This window comes from Taurulus bubalis (genome assembly GCF_910589615.1).
Source record: "Taurulus bubalis genome assembly, chromosome: 5".
NCBI classification, from domain to species: Eukaryota; Metazoa; Chordata; class Actinopteri; order Perciformes; family Cottidae; genus Taurulus; species Taurulus bubalis.
Window position 1 is genome coordinate 329266 of NC_136593.1, and position 25639 is coordinate 354904.

The 25639-nt window shown below is 47.2% G+C and overlaps 1 protein-coding gene across 1 annotated transcript in view; it reads left to right on the forward strand.

The window, feature by feature from the left end:
* ptprt (protein tyrosine phosphatase receptor type T) overlaps nucleotides 1-25639 on the forward strand; it is a gene marked incomplete at its 3' end in the record, with an annotated part of 227370 nt that overhangs the window by 196541 nt on the left and 5190 nt on the right. The window contains exons 24-30 of the mRNA XM_079218368.1: nucleotides 4782-4858; nucleotides 8519-8555; nucleotides 9271-9368; nucleotides 10129-10245; nucleotides 22216-22370; nucleotides 24575-24710; nucleotides 25138-25287. Of these exons, the coding sequence (XP_079074494.1) occupies nucleotides 4782-4858; nucleotides 8519-8555; nucleotides 9271-9368; nucleotides 10129-10245; nucleotides 22216-22370; nucleotides 24575-24710; nucleotides 25138-25287 (770 nt within the window). The remainder of the gene's footprint in view (nucleotides 1-4781; nucleotides 4859-8518; nucleotides 8556-9270; nucleotides 9369-10128; nucleotides 10246-22215; nucleotides 22371-24574; nucleotides 24711-25137; nucleotides 25288-25639) is intronic.

Genomic DNA, 25639 nt, shown 5'->3' on the forward strand with positions numbered 1-25639 from the left:
CATGAAACATAGACTTCACGTCCTCATGAAACATAGACTTCACGTCCTCTACATGAAACACAGACTTCACGTCCTCATGAAACATAGACTTCACGTCCTCATGAAACATAGACTTCCCGTCCTCATGAAACATAGACTTCACATCCTTATGAAACATAGACTTCACGACCTCTACATGAAACACAGACTTCACATCCTCTACATGAAACACAGACTTCACATCCTCTACATGAAACATAGACTTCACATCCTCTACATGAAACATAGACTTCACATCCTCTACATGAAACATAGACTTCACATCCTTATGAAACATAGACTTCACGTCCTCTACATGAAACACAGACTTCACATCCTCTACATGAAACATAGACTTCACATCCTCTACATGAAACATAGACTTCACATCCTCTACATGAAACATAGACTTCACATCCTCTACATGAAACACAGACTTCACGACCTCTACATGAAACACAGACTTCACGTCCTCATGAAACATAGACTTCACGACCTCTACATGAAACACAGACTTCACATCCTCTACATGAAACATAGACTTCACGACCTCTACATGAAACACAGACTTCACGTCCTCATGAAACATAGACTTCACGACCTCTACATGAAACATAGACTTCACATCCTCATGAAACATAGACTTCACGTCCTCATGAAACATAGACTTCACGTCCTCATGAAACACAGACTTCACGTCCTCATGAAACATAGACTTCACGTCCTCATGAAACATAGACTTCACGTCCTCAAGAAACATAGACTTCACGTCCTCATGAAACATAGACTTCACATCCTCATGAAACATAGACTTCACATCCTCTACATGAAACATAGACTTCACGACCTCTACATGAAACATAGACTTCACATCCTCATGAAACATATACCTCACATCCTCAGGAAACATAGATTTGACGTCCTCATGAAACAGACTTCACGTCCTCATGAAACATAGACTTCACATCCTCTACATGAAACATAGACTTCACATCCTCTACATGAAACATAGACTTCACATCCTCATGAAACATATACCTCACATCCTCAGGAAACATAGATGTCACGTCCTCATGAAACAGACTTCACGTCCTCATGAAACATAGACTTCACATCCTCTACATGAAACATAGACTTCACGTCCTCATGAAACAGACTTCACGTCCTCATGAAACATAGACTTCACATCCTCTACATGAAACATAGACTTCACATCCTCTACATGAAACATAGACTTCACATCCTCTACATGAAACATAGACTTCACATCCTCTACATGAAACATAGACTTCACGTCCTCATGAAACATAGACTTCACATCCTCTGCATGAAACATAGACTTCACGTCCTCATGAAACATAGACTTCACGTCCTCATGAAACATAGACTTCACATCCTCTACATGAAACATAGACTTCACGTCCTCATTAAACATAGACTTCACATCCTCTACATGAAACATAGACTTCACATCCTTATGAAACATAGACTTCACATACTCTACATGAAACACAGACTTCACATCCTCTACATGAAACATAGACTTCACATCCTCTACATGAAACACAGACTTCACGACCTCTACATGAAACACAGACTTCACGTCCTCATGAAACATAGACTTCACGACCTCTACATGAAACACAGACTTCACATCCTCTACATGAAACATAGACTTCACGACCTCTACATGAAACATAGACTTCACGTCCTCATGAAACATAGACTTCACATCCTCTACATGAAACACAGACTTCACGTCCTCATGAAACATAGACTTCACATCCTCTACATGAAAAATAGACTTCACGTCCTCAGGAAACATAGACTTCACATCCTCTACATGAAACATAGACTTCACGTCCTCTACATGAAACATAGACTTCACGTCCTCAGGAAACATAGACTTCACATCCTCTACATGAAACACAGACTTCACGTCCTCTACATGAAACATAGACTTCACATCCTCTACATGAAACATAGACTTCATGTCCTCTACATGAAACATAGACTTCACGTCCTCATGAAACATAGACTTCACATCCTCTACATGAAACATAGACTTCACATCCTCTACATGAAACATAGACTTCACGACCTCTACATGAAACATAGACTTCACGTCCTCATGAAACATAGACTTCACGTCCTCTACATGAAACATAGACTTCACGTCCTCTACATGAAACATAGACTTCACATCCTCTACATGAAACATAGACTTCACGTCCTCATGAAACATAGACTTCACATCCTCTACATGAAACATAGACTTCACGTCCTCTACATGAAACATAGACTTCACATCCTCTACATGAAACATAGACTTCACGTCCTCTACATGAAACATAGACTTCACGTCCTCATGAAACATAGACTTCACATCCTCTACATGAAACACAGACTTCACATCCTCTACATGAAACATAGACTTCACGTCCTCTACATGAAACATAGACTTCACATCCTCTACATGAAACATAGACTTCACGTCCTCTACATGAAACATAGACTTCACGTCCTCATGAAACATAGACTTCACATCCTCTACATGAAACATAGACTTCACATCCTCTACATGAAACATAGACTTCACGACCTCTACATGAAACATAGACTTCACGTCCTCATGAAACATAGACTTCACATCCTCTACATGAAACATAGACTTCACATCCTCTACATGAAACATAGACTTCACGACCTCTACATGAAACATAGACTTCACATCCTCTACATGAAACAGACTTCACGACCTCTACATGAAACATAGACTTCACGTCCTCATGAAACATAGACTTCACGTCCTCATGAAACATAGACTTCACGTCCTCATGAAACATAGACTTCACATCCTCTACATGAAACATAGACTTCACATCCTCAGGAAACATAGACTTCACGTCCTCATGAAACATAGACTTCACATCCTCTACATGAAACACAGACTTCACGTCCTCTACATGAAACATAGACTTCACATCCTCATGAAACATAGACTTCACATCCTCTACATGAAACACAGACTTCACATCCTCGACATGAAACATAGACTTCACATCCTCTACATGAAACATAGACTTCACATCCTCAGGAAACATAGACTTCACGTCCTCATGAAACATAGACCTCACATCCTCTACATGAAACACAGACTTCACGTCCTCTACATGAAACATAGACTTCACATCCTCATGAAACATAGACTTCACATCCTCTACATGAAACACAGACTTCACGTCCTCGACATGAAACATAGACTTCACATCCTCATGAAACATAGACTTCACATCCTTTACATGAAACATAGACTTCACATCCTCTACATGAAACATGGACTCAGGAGATTCTTCCTGTTGTGGGTCTTTTCACTTCCTGTCCTGAACATTGGACCCAGGTCCAGCGGGGTCATGTGGACTGTGATCTGGGTTTAGACTGTCCTCACAAACATAGTAATTTCTATCCTCCTCTTCTAAACCCTTCCTCCGCTTTCCTTTCTGTATTTCCTCTGCTTTGCTCTCATCCCTCCATCCTGTCTGATTGACAGTCTCTGTGTTGGGCAGAGGTCAGTCCTGTTTCCTCCTCCTCCTCCTCTTCATCCTCCTCCTGCTCCTCCTCCTCCTCCTCCTCCTCCCCCCCTTGCTCTGTTCTCTTCTTCTCTGCCAGCAGTTCACAGAACAACCTCCATATGTTCATTTATAATTCAACAAATGCCTTCGAAATGAACAGATTTATTGGTGAGGATTCACACACGTGCATAAATAGTGTGTGTGTGTGTGTGTGTGTGTGTGAGAGAGAGAGAGAGAGAGAGAGAGAGAGAGAGAGAGAATGTTTTAATTAGAGTAATCTGATGTGCATATGTCTTTGAATAACAGGGATTAAAAGATTGAAACATAAACCAATCACAACTTCAAAATATCTCCCTTCCTTCCCTCTCGTGTCCTCTCTCCTCTCCTTCCCTCTCGTGTCCTCTCTTCCTCCTCCTCTCATTCCCTCTCCTTCCTCCTTCTCCACTAAGCAGCTTTGAGTCCGTCACAGATTTACTTAATCAGTTAAACTCTGGAGCTCAACTGGCAACTCGTTGCTGTCAGTGCGGCTGCAGCATTGTGTGTGTGTGTGTGTGTGTGTGTGTGTGTGTGCGCGTGTGCGCGTGTGCGTGTGTGTGCGTGTGCCTGTGCCTGTGCTTGATTCTGGATGTTATGATGAACCAGGTTGAAAGTTGAGATGTGATCACAGCAGTCTGGTTTCTCATTGCTTGGTTAGCATCAGTCTTATTTTCCAGCACCCGGTCGTTGGGAGATGACATTCTGGTCGTGAGATGACCTTCTGGTCGTGAGATGACCTTTGTGACCTTTGGTCCAAGCTCTTATTCATCTTTCTGTCACGCTTCTAGTTGAGCAGTGGGAAGATGTTGTGAGCGGTTATGGATTCACAACTTCTCATTGCTACAGCACAACAATGTTGTGTTGTCTGATTACACTGTCTCTCCACAACACGCTGTGTTCAGCAAACAGCTAAAGGAAACCATTGTCGTTAGGAGACGGGACTTGAACCCGCGATCTCTGATGCCAAAGGGACATGCTGTGTTTTCCACAGAGAGGATTAAGACTGCTAGGTAGGTATATGAGGGTCATTTAATTTAAACAAGTGCTGTCGTAGTTCTGGCTCAGACACCTTCCCGTCCGGTCCGCTAGCGGCTCTGATCTGTGGGTAAATGTAACTTTAGGCCGGTTGTATCTTTGTGCTCTCTGACCCCACAGACGATCACACCAGAGTCCGCCTGCAGCTGCTGGATGGAGACCCCCACTCTGACTACATCAATGCTAATTATATTGACGTGAGTGCACACACACACACACACACACACACACACACACACACACACACACACAGATTGACTCTCTAGTGAGTGAAGCCCTGAACCATGACCCTCAGGACTGCATGCTTATAATAATCTTAATTCTAACAGTTCCCCTTAAACCCAATAATCATCGCGCAATGGTAAAAGACATCATTTTAAAATATAAACATGTACAATAAAATATAATAAACAAGCAAACAAACAAATTAAGAGTATATTTAAAACAAGTGTGTTAATAAAGTGAAGTGTAGTTGTAGAGTTGTAACAGTGAGAAATAGTCCTGTGGGGGTGAGAGTCAGGGTCAGTTGGGGTCACGGGCTTTATTGATGAGCTCAACTGCAGACAGGAAGAAACTGATCTGATGGGCCGTGAGGTCTTGATCCTGATGGAGCGTGACGCCTTGGACCTGATGGGTCGTGAAGTCTTGGTCCTGAAGGACGGTGAGGTCTTGGTCCTGATGGAACGTGAGGTCTTGATCCTGAAGGACCGCGAGGTCTTGGTCCTGATGGACTGTGAGGTCTTGATCCTGATGGACCGTGAGGTGTTGGTCCTGATGGAGTGTGAGGTCTTGGTCCTGAAGGACCGTGAGGTCTTGGTCTTGATGGAGCGTGAGGTCTTGGTCCTGATGGAGCGTGAGGTCTTGATCCTGATGGGGCATGAGGTCTTGGTCCTGATGGAGCGTGAGGTCTTGGTCCTGATGGAGTGTGAGGTCTTGGTCCTGATGAAGCGTGAGGTCTTGGTCCTGATGGAGCGTGAGGTCTTGGTCCTGATGGACTGTGAGGTCTTGGTCCTGATGGAGCGTGAGGTCTTGGTCCTGATGGAGCGTGAGGTCTTGATCCTGAAGGACCGTGAGGTCTTGATCCTGATGGACCGTGAGGTCTTGGTCCTGATGGACTGTGAGGTCTTGGTCCTGATGGAGCGTGAGGTCTTGGTCCTGATGGAGCGTGAGGTCTTGGTCCTGATGGACTGTGAGGTCTTGGTCCTGATTGAGCGTGAGGTCTTGGTCCTGATGGAGCGTGAGGTCTTGGTCCTGATGGACTGTGAGGTCTTGGTCCTGATGGAGCATGAGGTCTTGGTCCTGATGGAGCGTGAGGTCTTGGTCCTGATGGACTGTGAGGTCTTGGTCCTCATGGACTGTGAGGTCTTGGTCCTCATGGAGCGTGAGGTCTTGGTCCTGATGAAGCGTGAGGTCTTGGTCCTGATGGACTGTGAGGTCTTGGTCCTGATGGAGCGTGAGGTCTTGGTCCTGATGGAGCGTGAGGTCTTGGTCCTGATGGAGCGTGAGGTCTTGGTCCTGATGGAGCAAGAGGTCTTGGTCCTGATGGAGCGTGAGGTCTTGGTCCTGATGGAGCGTGAGGTCTTGGTCCTGATGGAGCGTGAGGTCTTGGTCCTGATGAAGCGTGAGGTCTTGGTCCTGATGGAGCGTGAGGTCTTGGTCCTGATGGACTGCAGCCTCCTGCCAGAGGGTAGGGACTCAAACAGTTTCTGTCTAGGGTGAGAGCAGTCGGCTACAATTTTCAGGATCCTGGAGGCGAACAAGTCCTGGAGGGACAGCAGATTGCAGCCAATCATCTCTCAGCAGAGCAGATGATACGCTGCATTTTAATCTCTCGCTCACAGCTGACTGTTGTAACAATAGTCTTAACGAATTTGGTACATACAGCTTATTTTCTTCAGAAAAATAAATAAATAATCAAACCGAAACAATACACCCCTTCAGTGGAGATAAGGGCATACTCAGAACATGGTCTTCCTGACAATATGAAAGTGTTTTTTCTCAAAAAGGTTACTGTCTCAGGGGGAAGTGTTGGGGATGCAGGGACTTCTTCCTTCTGTCCTTGGACCCTAGCATTGGGAAAGGTTAAACAAGTTTAACAAGTGAAAGAAAAGGAAGCTCAGGGAGAGCAACAGAGGAGTAAAAACTCCCCAAATAAAGATAGTAAAAACCTATAAGCTCTCTAGTGGGGTAATATGGTACTATGAGTTCTCTAGTGGGGTAATATGGAATTATAAGATCTCTAGTGGGGTAATATGGTACTATGAACTCTCTAGTGGAGTAATATGGTACTATGAACTCTCTAGTGGGGTAATATGGTACTATGAGTTCTCTAGTGGGGTAATATGGTACTATGAGCTCTCTAGTGGGGCAATATGGTACTATGAGCTCTCTAGTGGGGTTATATGGTACTATGAACTCTCTAGTGGGGTAATATGGTACTATGAGTTCTCTAGTGGGGTAATATGGAATTATAAGGTCTCTAGTGGGGTAATACGGTACTATGATCTCTCTAGTGGGGTAATATGGTACTATGAGCTCTCTAGTGCGGTAATACGGTACTATGAGCTCTCTAGTGGGGTAATATGGTACTATGAGCTCTCTAGTGGGGTAATATGGTACTTTATAATACGGGTAAATGAAATCAAGCTGATTGGTTGAGCGTGAGTCACGGGTGCACTGTATTTGAGCCATAATGTAATGTAGACCTGTTTACATTTACCAGGGCGTTCCATATCAGTGCACATTCAAAATAGCAGGTAGATTTTGCGCGACCGTTAGTTGTCATTTCAAGCTTGACAGTCCGAAGTTTGCACCTTGGTGCAAACTCTCTCTAATGCTGGTTGGAAGCAAGAGAAATCATGTCAGTGAGTGGACATGAATCCGAAAGCTCCCTTCAAAGCTACTGGGCACCAAATCTCAATGAAAGACAGCGTTGGAGTAATATCCTTGCTGGAGAAGGCACTTCCAACACCGAGCCACCGGCAAAGAGAGGAAGAGAGGAAGGGGACATGAGAAACGTTTTCTACGGATGCAAAATGAATGGAGATATCCAAATCAACATAAACAAACGTTAACAACAGCCTAATGTTAGTCTATCGAGTCCCAAGTCACTTGTAACTTCAGTTTGTTAAGTTTAAACAGCATAGGCTATTTAGGTTACGTTTATTAACCTATCAATGTTATACCCAGTGCCTACGAAGCATTTATGATTGATTTTAGAATGTTTAAATTAAATATAATTTTATTGAAAGTGTTCCATTGTCATTTTTGTCATTTTAATGGCAACTTTTATAAAATGAGCAATGTGATTGAATGAGATGGTGCAGGATCTAGCTAGGCTAACAAACATTATGTTCCCAATGCATAGCAACAACCACACTATTTTCTCTATCGCTGAAAGGTACACAACGTTTGGTGGCTACAACTATTTTGTGCTGAAAGGCAGCTTACTATTTACTTACTATTTCTGATGCCGCAGGTAACCTTATTATGTAAGCAATAAGGTACTCGAGGCAATACTGTATTGAACAGTACATTATTGACGATACAGTACTGCCTTGAGTACCTTATTGCTTACATTTAAAATAAAAGTGTAAGGAATCGCTTCAGCAGGAGAAGAGGGAAAAGATGTCAAAAACAAGACAAGAATTGGGCGAAGAAATTATGGAAAGGGCAGGAGCAAGCAAAGCCGGCAGAGAGAGAGAGCAAGATGGTCCAAGGCTAGAAGTGAAGAAATGAGATAATAAGGAGATGAAGAAATAAAGGAGAGGAAAAGAAGAAAGAGAGAGAGACGGAGGAGAGACAAACTGAATAGAGACAGACATGAATACTTGAACTGACTTGTCTCTGTCTCACAGGGCTACCATCGACCCAGACATTACATCGCCACACAAGGTAAGTACACTGACTGTGTGTGTGTGTGTGTGTGTGTGTGTGTGTGTGTGTGTGTGTGTGTGTGTGGCAACAGTGTAAATGTCGTCCTTTCGGGCTGGAAGGCTATTACAACAACCTCTCAAATCTAAACTGCAGTATACAATCCTGTTGACAAATTTAAGACTCCATTACCTAAAAACCTCCAAACCACTATCTGGGTTATTGATGGCATGTGAGTGCATGTGTGTGTGTGTGTGTGTGTGTGTGTGTGTGTGTGTGTGTGTGTGTGTGTGTGTGTGTGTCCGTTCATGTGTGCATGTTCCATGTGTGCGTTTGTGTAAGTCTGTGCGGTCAGTGCTGACGTATTTCAACATGACGTTGGAATGAACATGTTCTCACATACAGCAGCAGCAGCTCTCGGCATCTGATGCTGTCACACCTTTAGTGTCTAAAGGGGGAGCAATGAGCTTTCAACTATGCAATAGAAACACTTTGGATATGTAGAGCAACACAGATACCTAGAGCAACACATAGCTACCTAGAGCGACACAGAGATACGTCGAGCAAACCCAGAGATACGTAGAACCCCAGAGATACATAGAGCAACACAGAGATACATAAAGCAACACAGAGATACGTAGAGCTACACATAGATAGGTAGAGCAACACAGATATATATAGAGGTTCTGCATATTAGTGTAGTTTGTGTGTATTTCATAATGTGGGTGTGTGTCAGGGCCCATGCAGGAGACAGTGAGGGATTTCTGGAGGATGGTCTGGCAGGAAAACTCAGCCTCTATCGTCATGGTTACCAACCTGGTGGAGGTGGGCAGGGTGAGTTCTTGTTTACACTGTGTGTGCTTGTGTGTGTGTGTGTGTGTGTGTGTGTGTGTGTGTGTGTGTGTGTGTGTGTGTGTGTGTGTTGACCTACAGTTAGGGTTAGGGGTAGACCTCCAGTGGGTTAGGGCTTAGGGGTAGACCCTCAGTTGGTTAGGGGGTTAGGGGTAGACCTCCAGTCGGTTAGGGCTTAGGGGTAGACCCTCAGTTGGTTAGGGGGTTAGGGGTAGACCTCCAGTGGGTTAGGGGTCAGGGGTAGACCTCCAGTGAGCGTTTAGTTGAGGCAACTTAAATTCTGGTCCAGCTCCCACGTGAGCAGGTTACGCAGGTGAGCCCTTTCTCCCCAGGAGGTCCTGACTTACCTTTAGACCTGTGTGAGTGACAGAAGACTCTGCCGTCCCGCACAGAGCTCAGTCTCCTCCAACATGTTGGCTTCAGTCCGAGCAGACGTCACGTCTCCTCCGATGCAGAAACCAGAATGGAACCGTAAACCCAACGTGTTGCCATGACTCCAAACATCCAGAAGTTCAGTCCAGTAACTGGTTTATCAGATATGGCTCCATTAAGCCTGACTTGATGGTGTTATCCACTAAAGTCATGTTGTTATGTTTTATTATGCAGCTCGATCGTGTTTTTATTGATGATGACCACCTTGACCTCTGCTTCACCCCTCCCAGTTCTCGCTCCCAGTGCTCCTCTTCCCCCTTCCCAGTTCTCTCCCAGTGCTCTGTGGTATCTGATGGCTGGTGTGTTCCAGGTGAAGTGTGTGCGCTACTGGCCCGATGAGACAGAGCAGTATGGAGACATCAAGGTGACCTTGATCGAAACCGAGCCACTGGCTGAGTTCGTCATCCGGACGTTCACCGTCCAGAAGGTGAGACAGTTACTCCCAAAGGTCAGACAGGTACTCTCACCTGAAAACCTGCAATCCATTACAGCCACTGTGTGAAGTACGGGTTACTAGTTGCTGGTTGCTGGTTACTAATAATAATAATCATTCAAACTTATATAGCGCTTTACTAGATACTCAAATACGCTTTACATTGGGGCCAAGAGACAAACAGAACAAAACAAAAAATGGAAAGACAAAGCAAACAAAACAAACAAACAGAAACATTTTGGTAACAAAAAGAAAACTGGAGAAGCTGTGTGGAATGAGTCATAGTGGAGGATATGGTGCAGGGGTTAGCAGGTGATGGTGAGTTGGAAGAGGACCCGGCTCAGGCGTCGCGACAAAGTACACGGGAGACGAGGCGTTCCAAAACAAAGAGGCTTTATTAGCTAAACAAGGTGGTTGGCGAAACCCAAAACAGCCGTAAATGGAGACAACACAGGGACAAAACAGAGAGCGCTGTCGCCGGGCTGGCACATAGGGACAGCAGCCATGGAGAGAGAGACCCCGGCCGTCAAAGAGGCGGAGCTTTATTCCCCAGGAGCACCGGGCCCAGGTGTGTCTCATCAAGCTGCCCTGCAGGAGACAGAGAAGGACAGGCAAACAGACAGACAGGTAAACAGACAGACAGACAGAAAGACAGACACACAGACAGGGGAACCGTCACAAGGGTTTTAAGGGCTTGTTTAAATGAAGATAGGGTGGGAGCCTGACGGATGTGGATGGGGAGAGCGTTCCAGAGAGTGCAGCAGCTGAAAGCCCTGTCACCCATCAGGTCCGGCGCTTGATCCTGATGATCTTCAGAGTGTTTGTACCGGCAGACCTGAGGCAACGGGTTGGGACGTGAAGGGGGAGGAGGCCTGAAAGGTAGGGAGGGGCCAGGTTGTTTAGGGCTTTGTCGGTGATGAGTAGTAATTTGAAGTCTATCCTGTGCTTGACCGGGAGCCAGTAGAGGTTGCGTAGGACCGGGGTGATGTGTTCGTAGCGGCAGGTGGAGGTGAGCAGTCGGGCGGCAGAGTTTTGGACATATTGGAGTTTATTGAGGATTTTGTTGGGTGAGCCGTAGAGGATGCTGTTGCAGTAGTTGAGTCTGGAGGTTACGAGGTCATGGATGAGCATTTCGGTGGTGGCAGAGGACATGGAGGGCTGGAGGCGTGCAATGTTCCTGAGGTGAAAGAAGGCAGTTTTGGTGATGTGGTTGGTGTGGGGGAGGAAAGAGAGGGTGGGGTCGAGGATGATGCCGAGGTTGCGGACCTAGTTGGAGGGAGTGATGATGGAGCCTTCAATGTTCAGAGAGAAGGTCTGGGCTGAGCGGGTGAGGGAGTTGGGGCCGAGCATTAGTATTTCAGATTTATTGCAGTTGAGTTTGAGAAAGTTCTGTTGCATCCAAAATTTTATTTCAGTGAGACAGGTGGTGAGAGTGGAGTGGGTGACTGAGGTGATGGTCTTGGAAGAGAGGTAGAGTTGGGTGTCGTTAGCGTAACAGTGGAAATCAAGCATGACGACGGATGATTTGTCCAAGGGGAAGAATGTAAATGATGAAGAGGGGATCAAGCACGGAACCTTGGGGGACAACATGGAGGATTTACAAATGTTTATGGCAATGAATTGATGTCGGTCTGAGAGATATGAGGTGAATCAGGAGAGGGCAGTGCAAGTTATGCCAAGACCAGAGGACAGTGAGGAGTTGATGATGTTTGTGATGAGATGGGAGAGTGAGGGGAGGCAGGCCTTGACTAAATAAGAGGGGAGGGGGTCAAAGGCACAGGTGGAGGTCTTCATGCTGGAGACAATGGAGGAGAGGTCCATTTCAGTGATTGAACTGAAGGATGAGAGTGAGTGGCTTGGAATTAGGGGACGGTCATGTTGAGGGCTGGGAGGTGAGGTAGTGGAAGGAGAGGAGGCAGCCAGCTGGTTGTGTATTGCAATTATTTTGTCATTAAAGAAGGAAAGAAATTAGTTGCATTTGCTGGTGTTGAAGGAGGTAGAGATGGTGTCTTGATGGGCTTGAGGAGTTTGTTGATGGTGAAGAACAGTGTTTTGGGGTTGTTGGAGCCAGATTGGATGATGGAGGAGTAGTGAGAGGATCGAGCGGCATTGAGGGCATCTTTGTATTTTTGTTGGTGGAGTATGAAGGCATCAAGGTGAACAGTGAGTCCAGTTTTGTTTGCAAGACGTTCCAGTCAACGGCCCTGCACTTTGAGGTGGCGAAGTTGGTCAGTGTACCAGGGGGCGGAGTCGGTGAAGGAGACGAGTTTGGATTTTTTGGGGGCGATGAGGTCAAGACAGGAGGAGAGTGCATCATTATAGTAGTTGACCAGGGCAGTGGGGGAGGCAGTCGAAATAGGTTCAGACACGGTGGCAGCCAAGGTGGAGGAGAGCGAGGGGAGGTTGATGGACTTGATGTTTCGGAATGTTATGGTGCGACTCGGTTGGTGCTCGGTTGGTGCTTGGATGGTGCTTGGATGGATGGATATATACTTTATTCATCCCCAAGGGGAAATTTGTTGTCGCAGTAGCAGCTTACAGACACAAAAATAAAAATAATAGGGATGAAAGATATGTACAGCGCAGAGTATTAATTTAGGAAATTCAATTTAAACAATAGAGAAAGTGCAAAAATGCAAAGTATGTGTAGTGTATATGATGTGTATATAAAACATAAACATGTACAGTGGGTAAGAGGTTGGTCTGGGTTGTCCAAGATGGACAATCATTTCTTCAGCGTCCTCCTCTCCACCACCTGTTCTGGATAATCCTGTTTGCAACCAATGATGGAGCCGGCCTTCTTAACCAGTGTGTTGAGTCTGTTGGTCGATGGAGACACCCAGGACCCTGTACTCCTTCACCATGTCCACATCCTCTCCAAGAACACTCAGAGGACTAGGAGCCGTTGTCTTCCTCCTGAAGTCGACCACCATCTCTCTGGTCTTGGCCACGTTCAGAAGCAGGTGATTCTCACCGGCCCACTCCACAAAGTCACTCACCACTGCCCTCTACTCCTCCTCCCGTCCATCCCTAATACACCCGACCACTGCAGAGTCATCAGAGAACTTCTGCAGATGGCATGACCCCGTGTTGTACTGGAAGTCAGTGGTGTACAAGGTGAACAGGAGTGGAGACAGAACAGTTCCCTGTGGGGCTCCAACATCACTGACCATAGTTTCAGACAGCACACGGCCCATTCTGACAAACTGTGGTCTGCCTGTGAGGTAGTCAGTGATCCAGGAGATGGTGGACTCGTCAACCCCCACCACCTGCAGCTTCTCACTCAGTAGCAGTGGTTGGATGGTGTTGAATGCACTGGAGAAAGTGACTCTCACAGAGACGCTGGTTCCATCCAGGTGCGACTGAACTTGTTGCAGCAAGTAGATGATGGCGTTGTCCACTCCCACAATTTGGTATGCAAATTGCAGAGGGTCCAGCGGTGATTTCACCTGCGGTCGTAGGTGGGCCAAGGGGGCAGAAGGGGAGGTGTGGTGCGTGGAGGAGACGGATGAGGGCTGTGAACTGAGCCTATTGAAGCAACAGCTCAGCTCGTTGGCCCTCTCCAGGGAGCCCCCTGGCTGTCTCACTGAGACCTTGAAGCCAGTAATCGGCTTCATCCCGGTCCACAGCTCCCTCATGTTGTTCTGCTGAAGTTTGGCCTCCAGCTTCCTCCTGTGGGAGTCCTTGCCCTCCCTGATGTTCACCTTCAGGTCGCCCTGGATTGTCCTTAGCTCATCCCTGTCTTAAGAAGAGCCTTCAGATCCCTGGTGATCCAGGGCTTGTTGTTGGGGAAGCAGCGCACAGTCCTGGATGGTATGGTGGTGTGTTCACAGAACTTGATGTATTCTGTGATGCAGTCAGTCATGCTGTTGATGTCCTCCCCATGTGGTCCCTCTTTACCAGCGCGCCGAGCTCGTCCGTCTTATTTGCCAAAGACCTCACATTCCCTGTTATGATCACCGGTACCGAGGGTTTGTATTTCCTTGTTTTAGTCCTCCTCTTAGCACCCGACCTGCAGTCCCGAGCCCTTCTCCGTAGCTCCACCGGGATCACAGGGGCGGCTCCAGGCAAAGCGCTAACCCTAACCCTAACCCTAACCCTAAAGCGCAATCAGCTGAGCACGTGAAAAAAAAATGGCCCCAGTCATTGTTTGTTTGTGGCTCTCTGATACAAACAGAAAAGTGCAGAGATTCCAACAGATCAGAGGGGAAAGCAGGGTTAGGTTTTGGGGGTTTGGGACCAGACAGTTTAAAGAAAACACATCCATGACAAGGTGTTCAAATGAGGAGTGAGTTGGGATGGTTATTGCACTTGTATTGATGTCTTTTCGAAAAATTGTGGCTAATCCACCACCACGCCCATGGTGGCGTGGCTTGTCCGTGCATGAATATCCAGGGGGTGGGGTCTGGTTTCGTGAAAAATAGTCCTGTTGGTTTTGCCATGTTTCAGTTAAACAGAGAAAGTCCAGATTATTGTCAGTAATGAATTCGTTGAGCACTTTGATGTTCTTCTGCACATGAGAAATTCTACAACGAGAAAGAAGAGCTCTGATATGAAGTCTGTGTTTTCCTCTTCTTCTTGCTTTCTACTTTTCTTTCTTTTTTTTGGTAATTAATTTAATTTGACTTATTTACTTTATTTTATAAAAAATGTATCAACTATCAAGAGTGGTACAGGTGAAGTAAATAATTAAATCCTTTATAAAACACGATACACATGTATGAACTAAAACTGCTGTGGTGTGTATTCTCTCTTTCATCCCCCTCTCTTTCATCCATATCTCCACACTTCCTTCACTCGTGCGAAAGCAGCTTATGAAAACGAGACTTCAAGTCCTCGCTGTCAGCTCGTTTAGCGGGCCATTAATCCATACCACCTCTGTGTGTGGGAGGGGTGGGGGGGGGGGGGGGGGGGGTTGGGCACAGTTACTCTAAAATTCAAAGAAAAGCTTACTTTGAAATGCCTGTCATTTTTCAGTATGCATTAATACATACAAACACACACTTATTAATACATAATGTGTGTGCGTGTGCACGTGTGTGTGTGTGTGAGATACAAAGAGAGTATTCAGGTTCTGCACCTCAGTCTTAGTGAAAATGTTTGAGAGAGAGTTCCTTCTATCAATATAAATATTAATTTACAGCATATAGATCTGTGGATGGAAACATCACGTTGCTCCCGATGTGAGTGAGAGGGAAACTAATGCTCCTTGTTGGTTCGGAAGATGCTGCGTGAATACAGTCCTTTCCCGTTTCCCAGCAGTTTTGAATTTAGAGACCAAATGGAACACTTAAATTTACTCGCTGGACTGCATCCAAAACAGAGGCGGATAATCTGGTATGTTGCACTCAGATCTGGAGAAACCAAACAATTGGCTTCCCTTCACGGAGACCAAACTGTACAGGGATCAGTGTCCACACGTCCACAGCCCAACAGACACAGCAGCCCACAGGCCAGATGGAGTGAGATCACAACCACAATCAGCTTTATTGGCCATGTGTGTTTTTGACTCCGGTTTCACGTAGCTCTCATTGTACATATATACATATTATATACAATAAACAAGATAAATATAAAAAAAAGACATGAAAGACAGCGCAGTGTGATGTCATGAGAGGAAGGGTCATTAATGGGAGCTACATCCCCTCCCAGTGGTTGCAGCAGAGACTACAATCCATCATGGCAGATGGTGAATGAACTACAATTCCCAGTCAGCAGGGCAGCCGGGCTCAAGGCTGCTGCCCAGCTGAAAGGGATGAGGTTGATGACCCTGTGAGGAGCTGGGGTGAGGAGAGACAGAGGACAGGAGAAGAGAGGAGGTTTTATATTATGTTAAAGACAATGAACCAGGAGGAAACTGAAGTACTTATGTTTGTTTTGTTTAACGACTTTTTGTTGGCGTTACGTTTACCTTTTGTTAAGAAGAATACAACACAGACAAAAAGACATTAAAGACAACACCGCAGACAAAAAGACAGCACAGACAAAAAGACATTAAAGACAACACAGACACAAAGACATTAAAGACAACACAGACAAAAATACATTAAAGACAGCACAGACAAAAAGACATTAAAGACAACACAGACACAAAGACATTAAAGACAGCACAGACACAAAGACATTAAAGACAGCACAGACAAAAAGACATTAAAGACAGACACAAAGACATTAAAGACAACACAGACAAAAAGACATTAAAGACAACACAGACACAAAGACATTAAAGACAACACAGACAAAAAGACATTAAAGACAACACAGACACAAAGACATTAAAGACAACACAGACACAAAGACATTAAAGACAGCACAGACACAAAGACATTAAAGACAACACAGACAAAAAGACATTAAAGACAGACACAAAGACATTAAAGACAACACAAAGACATTAAAGACAACACAGACAAAAAGACATTAAAGACAACACAGACACAAAGACATTAAAGACAGCACAGACACAAAGACATTAAAGACAACACAGACACCCATCCATCCATCCATTATCAGCCGCTTATCCGGGGTCGGGTCGCGGTGGCAGCAGGTTCAGCAGGCCGACCCAGGCTTCCCTCTCACCCGCAACACTTTCCAGCTCATTCTGGGGGATCCCGAGGCGTTCCAAGGCCAGCCGGGAGATATAATCCCTCCAGCGTGTCCTCGGTCTTCCCCGGGGTCTCCTACCAGTTGGACGTGCCTGGAAAACCTCTAATGGGAGGCGTCCAGGAGGCATCCTGACTAGATGCCCGAACCACCTCAGCTGACTCCTTTCGACACGAAGGAGCAGCGACTCGACTCCAAGCTCCTCCTGATGTCCGAGCTCCTTACCCTATCTCTAAGGGTGAGCCCGGCCACCCTGCGGAGGAAGCTCATTTCGGCCGCTTGTATTCGAGATCTCGTTCTTTCGGTCACGACCCAGAGTTCGTGACCATAGGTGAGGGTTGGAACATAGACCGACCAGTAAATGGAGAGCTTCGCCTTCCGGCTCAGCTCCCTCTTCACCAGGACGGACCGGTACAGCGCCTGTTTTATTGCTGCAGCCGCACCGATCCGTCTGTCGATCTCCCGCTCCACCTTACCCTCACTCGTGAACAAGACCCCGAGATACTTGAACTCCTTCGCTTGGGGTAGGCAGTTTGTCCCCACCTGGAGGGAGCAATCTACCGGTTTCCGGCAGAGCACCATGGCCTCAGATTTGGAGGCGCTAACTCTCATCCCTGCCGCTTCACACTCGGCTGCAAAACGCCCCAGTGAATGCTGGAGGTCACAGTCCGAGGAGGCAAACAGGACCACATAATCCGCGAACAGCAGAGAGGCGATCCCGAGACTCCCGAACCGGATCCTCTCCACCCCCTGGCTGCGCCTAGATATCCTGTCCATGAAGGTCACGAACAGGACCGGTGATAAAGGGCAGCCCTGGCGGAGGCCAACACCCACCGGGAACGTGTCTGACTTATTACCGAGGATACGAACACACCTCCTACTGCAGGCGTACAAAGACCGGATAGCCCGTGCCAACGGGTCCGGCAACCCATACTCCCGCAGCACCCCCCACAAAAACCCCCGAGGGACCCGGTCGAAAGCCTTCTCCAAGTCCACAAAGCACATGTAGACTGGTTGGGCAAACTCCCAGGACCCCTCCAGTAGTCTTGCAAGGGTAAAGAGCTGGTCCACTGTTCCACGACCGGGATGGAATCCGCAATGCTCGTCTTGAATCTGAGGTTCGACAAGCGGTCGGAGCCTCCTTTCCAGCACCCTGGCATAAGCTTTTCCCGGGAGGCTGAGCAGTGTGATGCCACGATAGTTTGAGCACACTCTCCGGTCCCCCTTCTTGAAGATGGGAACCACCACCCCGGTCTGCCAGTCCATGGGCACTGTTCCCGACCCCCATGCAACACTGAAAAGGCGTGTCAACCAAGACAGCCCAACAATGTCCAGCGTTTTCAGCATCTCAGGGCGGATCTCATCCACCCCTGGCGCCTTGCCACCAAGGAGCTTTTTGACTACCTTAGCGACCTCTACCAGGGATATGGGAGAAACCACCCCAAAGACTTCCGGTGCTGCCCCCTCTCCGGGGGACATGTTAGCCGGGTTTAGGAGTTCCTCAAAGTGCTCTTTCCACCGCCCGACGATGTCCCCAGTCCGGGTCAGCAGTCCCCCCCCCCCCTGCTGAGAACAGCCTGGGGTAGGCCCTGCTTTCCCTTCCTGAGCCGTCGGATGGTTTGCCAGAACTTCCTTGAGACCAACCGAAAGTCCTTCTCCATGGCCTCCCCGAACTCCTCCCATGCCCGAGTTTTAGCATCCGCGACCATCGCAGCTGCAGCCCTTCTGGCCTGCCGGTACCCATCAGCTGCTTCAGGAGACCCCTGGGCCAGCCAGGCCCGAAAGGCCTCCTTCTTCAGTTTGACGGCTTCCCTCACCCCCCGTGTCCACCACCGGGTTCTCGGGTTGCCGCCACGACAGGCACCGATGACCTTCCGGCCACAGCTCCGAGCAGCCGCGTCCACAATAGAGGCTTTGAACATGGTCCACTCGGGTTCCATGTCCCCAGCCTCCCTCGGGATTTGTGAGAAGTTCTTCCGGAGGTGGGAGTTGAAGACCTCCCGGACAGGATCCTCCGCCAGACGTTCCCAGTTCACCCTCACTACACGTTTGGGCTTGCCAGGTCTTTCTAGCCGACTCCCCCGCCATCTGATCCAACTCACCACCAGGTGGTGATCAGTTGACAGCTCTGCTCCTCTCTTCACCCGAGGCCGCAGATCAGATGATACGACTACAAAGTCGATCATTGATCTCCGGCCTAAGGTGTTCTGGTACCAGGTACACTTATGAGCCACCTTATGCTCGAACATGGTGTTCGTTATGGACAAACTGTGGCTAGCACAGAAGTCCAACAACAAAACACCATTCGGGTTCAGATCGGGCAAGCCGTTCCCCCCAATCACGCCCCGCCAGGTTTCTCTGTCATTGCCCACGTGAGCGTTGAAGTCTCCCAGGAGAACTATGGAGTCGGCAGGCGGCGCCCTTTCCAGGACTTCTCCCACCGACTCCAAGAAGGCCGGATACTCCAAACTGCTGTTCGGTGCATAAGCACAAACAACAGTCAGAGCTTTACTCCCTGCAACCCGTAGGCGCAGGGAGGCGACCCTCTCGTTCTCCGGGGAAAACTCCAACATAGCGGCGCTCAGCCGGGGGCTCGTGAGTATCCCCACTCCCGCCCGGCGCCTCTCACCCTGGGCAACTCCAGAAAAGGACAAAGTCCAACCCTTCTCCAGGAGTTTGGTTCCAGAGCCCATGCTGTGCGTGGAGGTGAGCCCAACTATATCTAGCTGGTACTGCTCCACCTCCTCCACCAGCTCCGGCTCTTTCCCCGCTAGCGAGGTGACGTTCCACGTCCCTAGAGCTAGTCTATGCTGCCGGCGATCGGCTCGCCCAGGTCTCCTGCCTGGCCCGCCGCCCGGTCTGCATAGCACCCGACCCCGATAATTCTCCCCGCGGGTAGTGGGTCCACGGGGTGACTGCTGCTCCATGTTGTTTCTTCGGGCTGAGCCCGACCGGGCCCCATGGGCGAAAGCCCGGCCACCAGACGAGCCGACGAGCTCCCCTCCTGGGTCTGGCTCCGGGAGGGTGCCCCGGTTTCCCTTGTCCGGGCGAGGTAGCTTTAGACCGTGGGCTGCTATTCATCAGGGTTTTTTGAACCGCTCTTAGTCTGGGCTCTCCCCCGAGACCTGTTTGCCTTGGGAGACCCTACCAGGGGCTGACGCCCCGGACAACATAGCTCCCAGGATCACTGAGCCACTCAAACTCCTCCACCACATTAAGGTGGCGATTCATTGGAGGAGACAACACAGACACAAAGACATTAAAGACAACACAGACAAAAAGACATTAAAGACAGACACAAAGACATTAAAGACAACACAGACACAAAGACATTAAAGACAGACACAAAGACATTAAAGACAGACACAAAGACATTAAAGACAGCACAGACACAAAGACATTAAAGACAGCTGAGTTGTCAGTATCAGATGGAGGAGTCTGGTTGTTCATCAGAGTGACGGTCAGTGGAAAGAAGCTGTTCCTGTGGTTTTGGGTTCCTGTGTCTGCTGGTTTTGGCGTACAGAGCTATGTAGCGCCCCCCAGAGGTGAGGAGGTGATGTGCGTCTCCTGCGAGTGGACCCGGCTCATATCTGTATTAACTCCTTGAACCTTCTTCAATCAAAGCTCTTTGGTCTGGATGAGCTTTTGGATCTGAGCCCTCAGGAAGAGGTGCAGGACTTTCAGACCGGCTGACTGTCTGCTTGAGTAGCCGGCGGTCAGACCAGAACCAGAACCTGTATTTTATTAAACAATTATTTCATACTTGTTCTCTCTAACTACTTATTGTCACCTTCACATTTGTTCTTCACTTTGAAGCTGCACATTTTTTTCAGAGTGATCTTGAGGATCAAGAACTCAAGTTGATATTTAAGAGACAAAGACAGGCATGCTTCATCGATGGGCCTGAAGCTCTTGGATTGCCGTCTCAGAGGTTTATCCCTGTACGTTAGAAAGCATTATATATTAGTAGTAGTATTACATGTCAGCCTTACAGTGGGACTTCCTCCTCAGGTCTGAGCCATTGCAATCATTAACAATCCCAAAAATGTTCGAGCTGAGAGATGAAGCCACGCCCACTTCTGAATGAAGAACGGCTACAATTCAGTTTGTTCTCATACAGTAATGTTCTGTAATTCATAGATAATCCACAAAATAATGTCTTATGTCATCCACGTAATCATGAACCAGGAAGTAGCAAGACCACGAAACCCCACACAGGGAGGGGAGGTCCAATAAGAACCGGTCCTTGATCCAGGAGAGCCGTGTTTATGTCCCGCGTGACACGAGCAGTCAACAACCTCTCGTCTACATATTTTAAACCAAAACATGATATGTGGTTTTCCCTGTAAAGATGGGAGAATAGTTTGAAAACAATGTATTTAACTTGCAGCTGTGACAAAAGGAAAGCGGTCTCTGTTCCTCATTGGCGCCTCCTGGTGGCGGGCGGCAGGGACACGAGTCACCAGCGTAACAGAGTCACAAATACGGATCCACCAGAGCTTCATTTCCAGTCCACAGAAGGCAGAGAACAGGGAGGAGCTTGTGAAGGCAAGGTGGGCGTGTACACTCTTCTGTTCTGAGGAGGACACGCCTCCCCGCTTAGAACAGCTTCATGGAATACATTGATTTGAGTTATTAAAGCAGAAGCATGTCAGAATGGCCCTCGGCTCCACAAACCTCCCCTTTAGCTGATGCAGATGAGCCAGGATCAGCCTCTGGGCTCCGGGCCCCAGAAGAGCCCAAAGAGCCAGACAGGCTCGTAGGTTCCTGACCCGCTCCGTCTCTTGGTCTCTCTATACCGTTGGAGACTTTCATGTGTTCGTCATCATCTAGAGCAGGGGTGTCAAACATACGGCCGCGGGCCGGATCCGGACCGCCAGGAGGTCTAGTCCTGCGAGATAATTGTTAAAATTGCACACAAAAAAAATAATAAACTACCTGAGTTGGGACTTGAACCACGGATCCTCTGATTGTAAGACAGGCATGGTAACCAATGAGTAACAGTCACAATTGATTGCGGTACTGACATTACAAAAGATATCGCCCAAACTGCGAGGGAATCTGCAGAGAGCCCAGGCAGGTAAACAGTGGGCTGATGTCTGAATCTTTGGTCTTCATGTTTCTAGTTTATTGTAGAAATACCTTTTTAAAATAGGGTTTATCATCCAAAAAGCTTCACCAATGATTCAAACATAGAGAAATATTGTCATTATGTATGCGTTATTATACTGTGATTTTACTGGTCCACTTGACATCAAAATGGGCAGCATGCGGCCCTTTCACTAGAATGAGTTTGACACCCCTGATCTAGAGAACTGGTTCTTACGACTGAGGTGTAACGCCTTGACTTGTGTCGTTCAGAAGAGTCACCACGAGACCCGGGAGCTCCGGCAGTTCCACTTCACCAGCTGGCCGGACCACGGGGTCCCGTGTTACGCAACCGGCCTGCTGGGCTTCATCCGGCAGGTCAAGTTCCTGAACCCGCCTGATGCCGGGCCCATAGTGGCCCACTGCAGGTGAGGACACACACACACACACACACACACACACACACACACACACACACACACACACACACACACAAAGGCCCACATTAATCACAGAGGCTGACAGGTAATCTGCTGAGGTCCTCCCTCCTTTTTGTCTCTCTCCCTCTGTCTCTCTCTCTCTTTGACAATAGTAATGGACCCGTACTTATATTTCTCTTTTCTAGTCTTCTGACCACTCGCAGCGCTTTAAAACTACATGACATCATTCACCCATTCACACACTGATGGGAGGAGCTACCATGCCAGGTGCCACATCATTATCAACCATTCATACACGTAGAACAGCTTGTATTTCTCTCTCTGTGTCTCTCTCTCTCTGTGTCTCTCTCTCTCTCTCTCTCTCTTTCTCCCTCTCTCCATATCACACAGTTTAAGTAACCGGTTCTTGAGCAGTCACATTTACCCTGTAGGATTCACGACCATCACTCAGTCACTTTAGATGTGCACAACCACCAAATGCAGCTCTTACTGCCTTTTTTTGTTTTGATACATTTTATTTTAAATCAATTCTAGTTGATCAAGTCAAGAAGGTTTTGATTGTTTTCTCCAGTAATTGTGTGGTTTGAATTGAGTTAACTTGGTGGACTGTCTTTATAGAGATTCAGAAAGTGTGATTTCCAGATGTCACGGTCCTGAATGGGTAGTTGTGGTTTTGTTGAGCTCAGGTTATTCAACATATCCCATAATTGGTTTTGATGGATGGAGCTTTCAATTTCCTTCAATCTTCCATTTGTATAATTCAGTTTTTTGTTCCTAATTGTGTATTTATATCTTTTGAGAGTTTTGCTAAATCTAATTTGTAAGTCTAGCTTGTTTGGTTGGTGATGTTTTAAGTTCGATATTTTTCGCAGATTTCTTCTGATACTTTGATTCATTGTCAAACCTTTTTTCATTATTTTGCTTTTTCTTATGCTGTCTCTTCATTTTGGTAAGGTTGGCTTTAGTAGCTGCCTCGTGAAAGAGTGTCTTGACGTCAGCAGTGGCCATGTTAACACCAACTGGTCGTGTCGGACTGATTTACCCTGAATTCCAGTATTTTACTAATTAGCTCAGGGGAATTTAGCGCCAAAAGGAATTTGTCACCGCTGTCTTGAGTCCATCTGTATGTTGGGTTGAGTTTGTACAGCTTACTGGAATCCTTATTGGGGGGGTTGAGTTGGTTCGAGGTTTTAAAGTAGACATTTATTGTTGTGGTCTGAGAGAGGGGATTGCTGCCTGACAGTGAACGCACTACCAATCCGAACGAATTATATTAACTACCGTAAAATTCTGGTTTTAAGCAGCTATTTTATTAATTTTTCTCAACTTTGACCCGTGCAGCTGATTTGTGGATTTTTCCAATTCTAAATTTAGCAGCAGTTGCAGAGACATACGGTACAAAATTCAATAGTGGAGGGGTCCGTGTCAGTGAGAGCATAGTCGACTACAACCAAAAGCTGAGGAGTATGTGAACCTCCCTAAAGAGTCCCCTCTGAACCTACCATTCACTATGTACAGGCCTAAGGCCCGACACAGGTGCACTACCTCCCTGCCACTTTGGTTTATTTGACGTCCAGGTTGTTCCGGTGATGACGGTTGGTGTGATGTGGAGGGGGCTTGACCAAACACATGGCTGTTGCCCTGTGGATCTAGGAAGTCAGGCTCATATCCAGTCCTTGCATTCAGGTCTCCACACAGCAGCACATTTTCTTGGGCCTGGAAATGGCTGATCTGTGTGTGGAGGGAATCAAAGACGTCCTCATAGTAAGGAGACTCTGCTGGAGGAATGTAGGCAGCTAGTCCAATACTTTCATCAAGCATTAGCCATATGTGTGACTTCCCTTGTTTTACTGGTGAAATGTGATTGGTCAGCTCTCCTCTATACCAGACCCTTGCGTATTGTTTTGGCCTTTATAGAAGGCACCATGACTTCATGATATCCTGAAGGACAGTGAGTGACACAACATGTTCTCTCTCTCTCTCTCTCTTTAATACATCAACATGAAAGTCTGATTTGAAATCCTGCACTAATCCATCTTTCGATGAGTTGGTGGTGTTAATAACTTCCATGAGGTTATTTTGTGTAACTCCTCTTCTGGTGGGAACAAGCTGTTCACCAGGAGCTCCAAACTGAAGACCAACGAGAGGTTTGGACATGAGACTCTTCTTCTCATTGTTGTCTTGGTCTCCAGTGCCGGAGCCGGCAGGACGGGCTGCTTCACTGCCGTGGACATCATGCTGGACATGGCAGAGAACGAGGGCGTGGTCGACATCTTCAACTGCATCCGAGAGCTGAGGTCACAACGAGTCAACATGGTGCAGACAGAGGTGGGCGTGCACAGACAGACACAGACACACAGACACACAGACACACACACGCACACACACACACAAGCTGTATGCACACATACTTTCTAAATCAACCACGCACACACTGTTTGCTCTCAACTTGTCGTCAGGTGTATGGTGTGAGACGCACACACAAGTCATGCGTCCACACACACACAGCCACACACACACGCACAAGTCATGCGTCCACACACACACACGCACAAGTCATGCGTCCACACACACACCCACACACACACACACACACACACACACACGCACAAGTCATGCGTCCACACACACACACACACACACACACACACACACACACACACACACACACGCACAAGTCATGCATCCACACACACACACAGAGTCATTTGGACTCCAGCATGTCTTTGACCCGCTGCTCTGGCTCTTGTTGCAGGAGCAGTACGTGTTTGTTCATGATGCCATATTGGAGGCGTGTCTGTGTGGGAATACAGCCATTCCAGTGTGTGAGTTCAGAGCTATCTACTACAACATCAGCAGACTGGACCCACAGACCAACTCCAGCCAGATTAAAGACGAGTTCCAGGTGAGCACAAGCACATCGTGAGTACATTGACTGGACTTACATTCATTCCTTGGAGACCCAAACCTTAATCCTGGGTTTAACCTACCCCTCAAGTCATATCTCTACCTATCTGAGTTAGGGATATAGTGAGAAAGATGCCTGCAGTTCTAACTGTTTTTCTTTTGTGTCTCAGGGTAGGTGGGTCTCATCAGCATGAAAAATAATAAGTCTTACTTCGAAGTTATCCCTCAAAATATTTATTTTAGGAGGAAGTAAAAAGCTCAGCGCTGGAGCTGGATGGGTCAAAAAAACGTTTATTTTAAAACCCTAAAAACCAAACCACGTATTTCACGACCTTTTCCTAAACCTAACC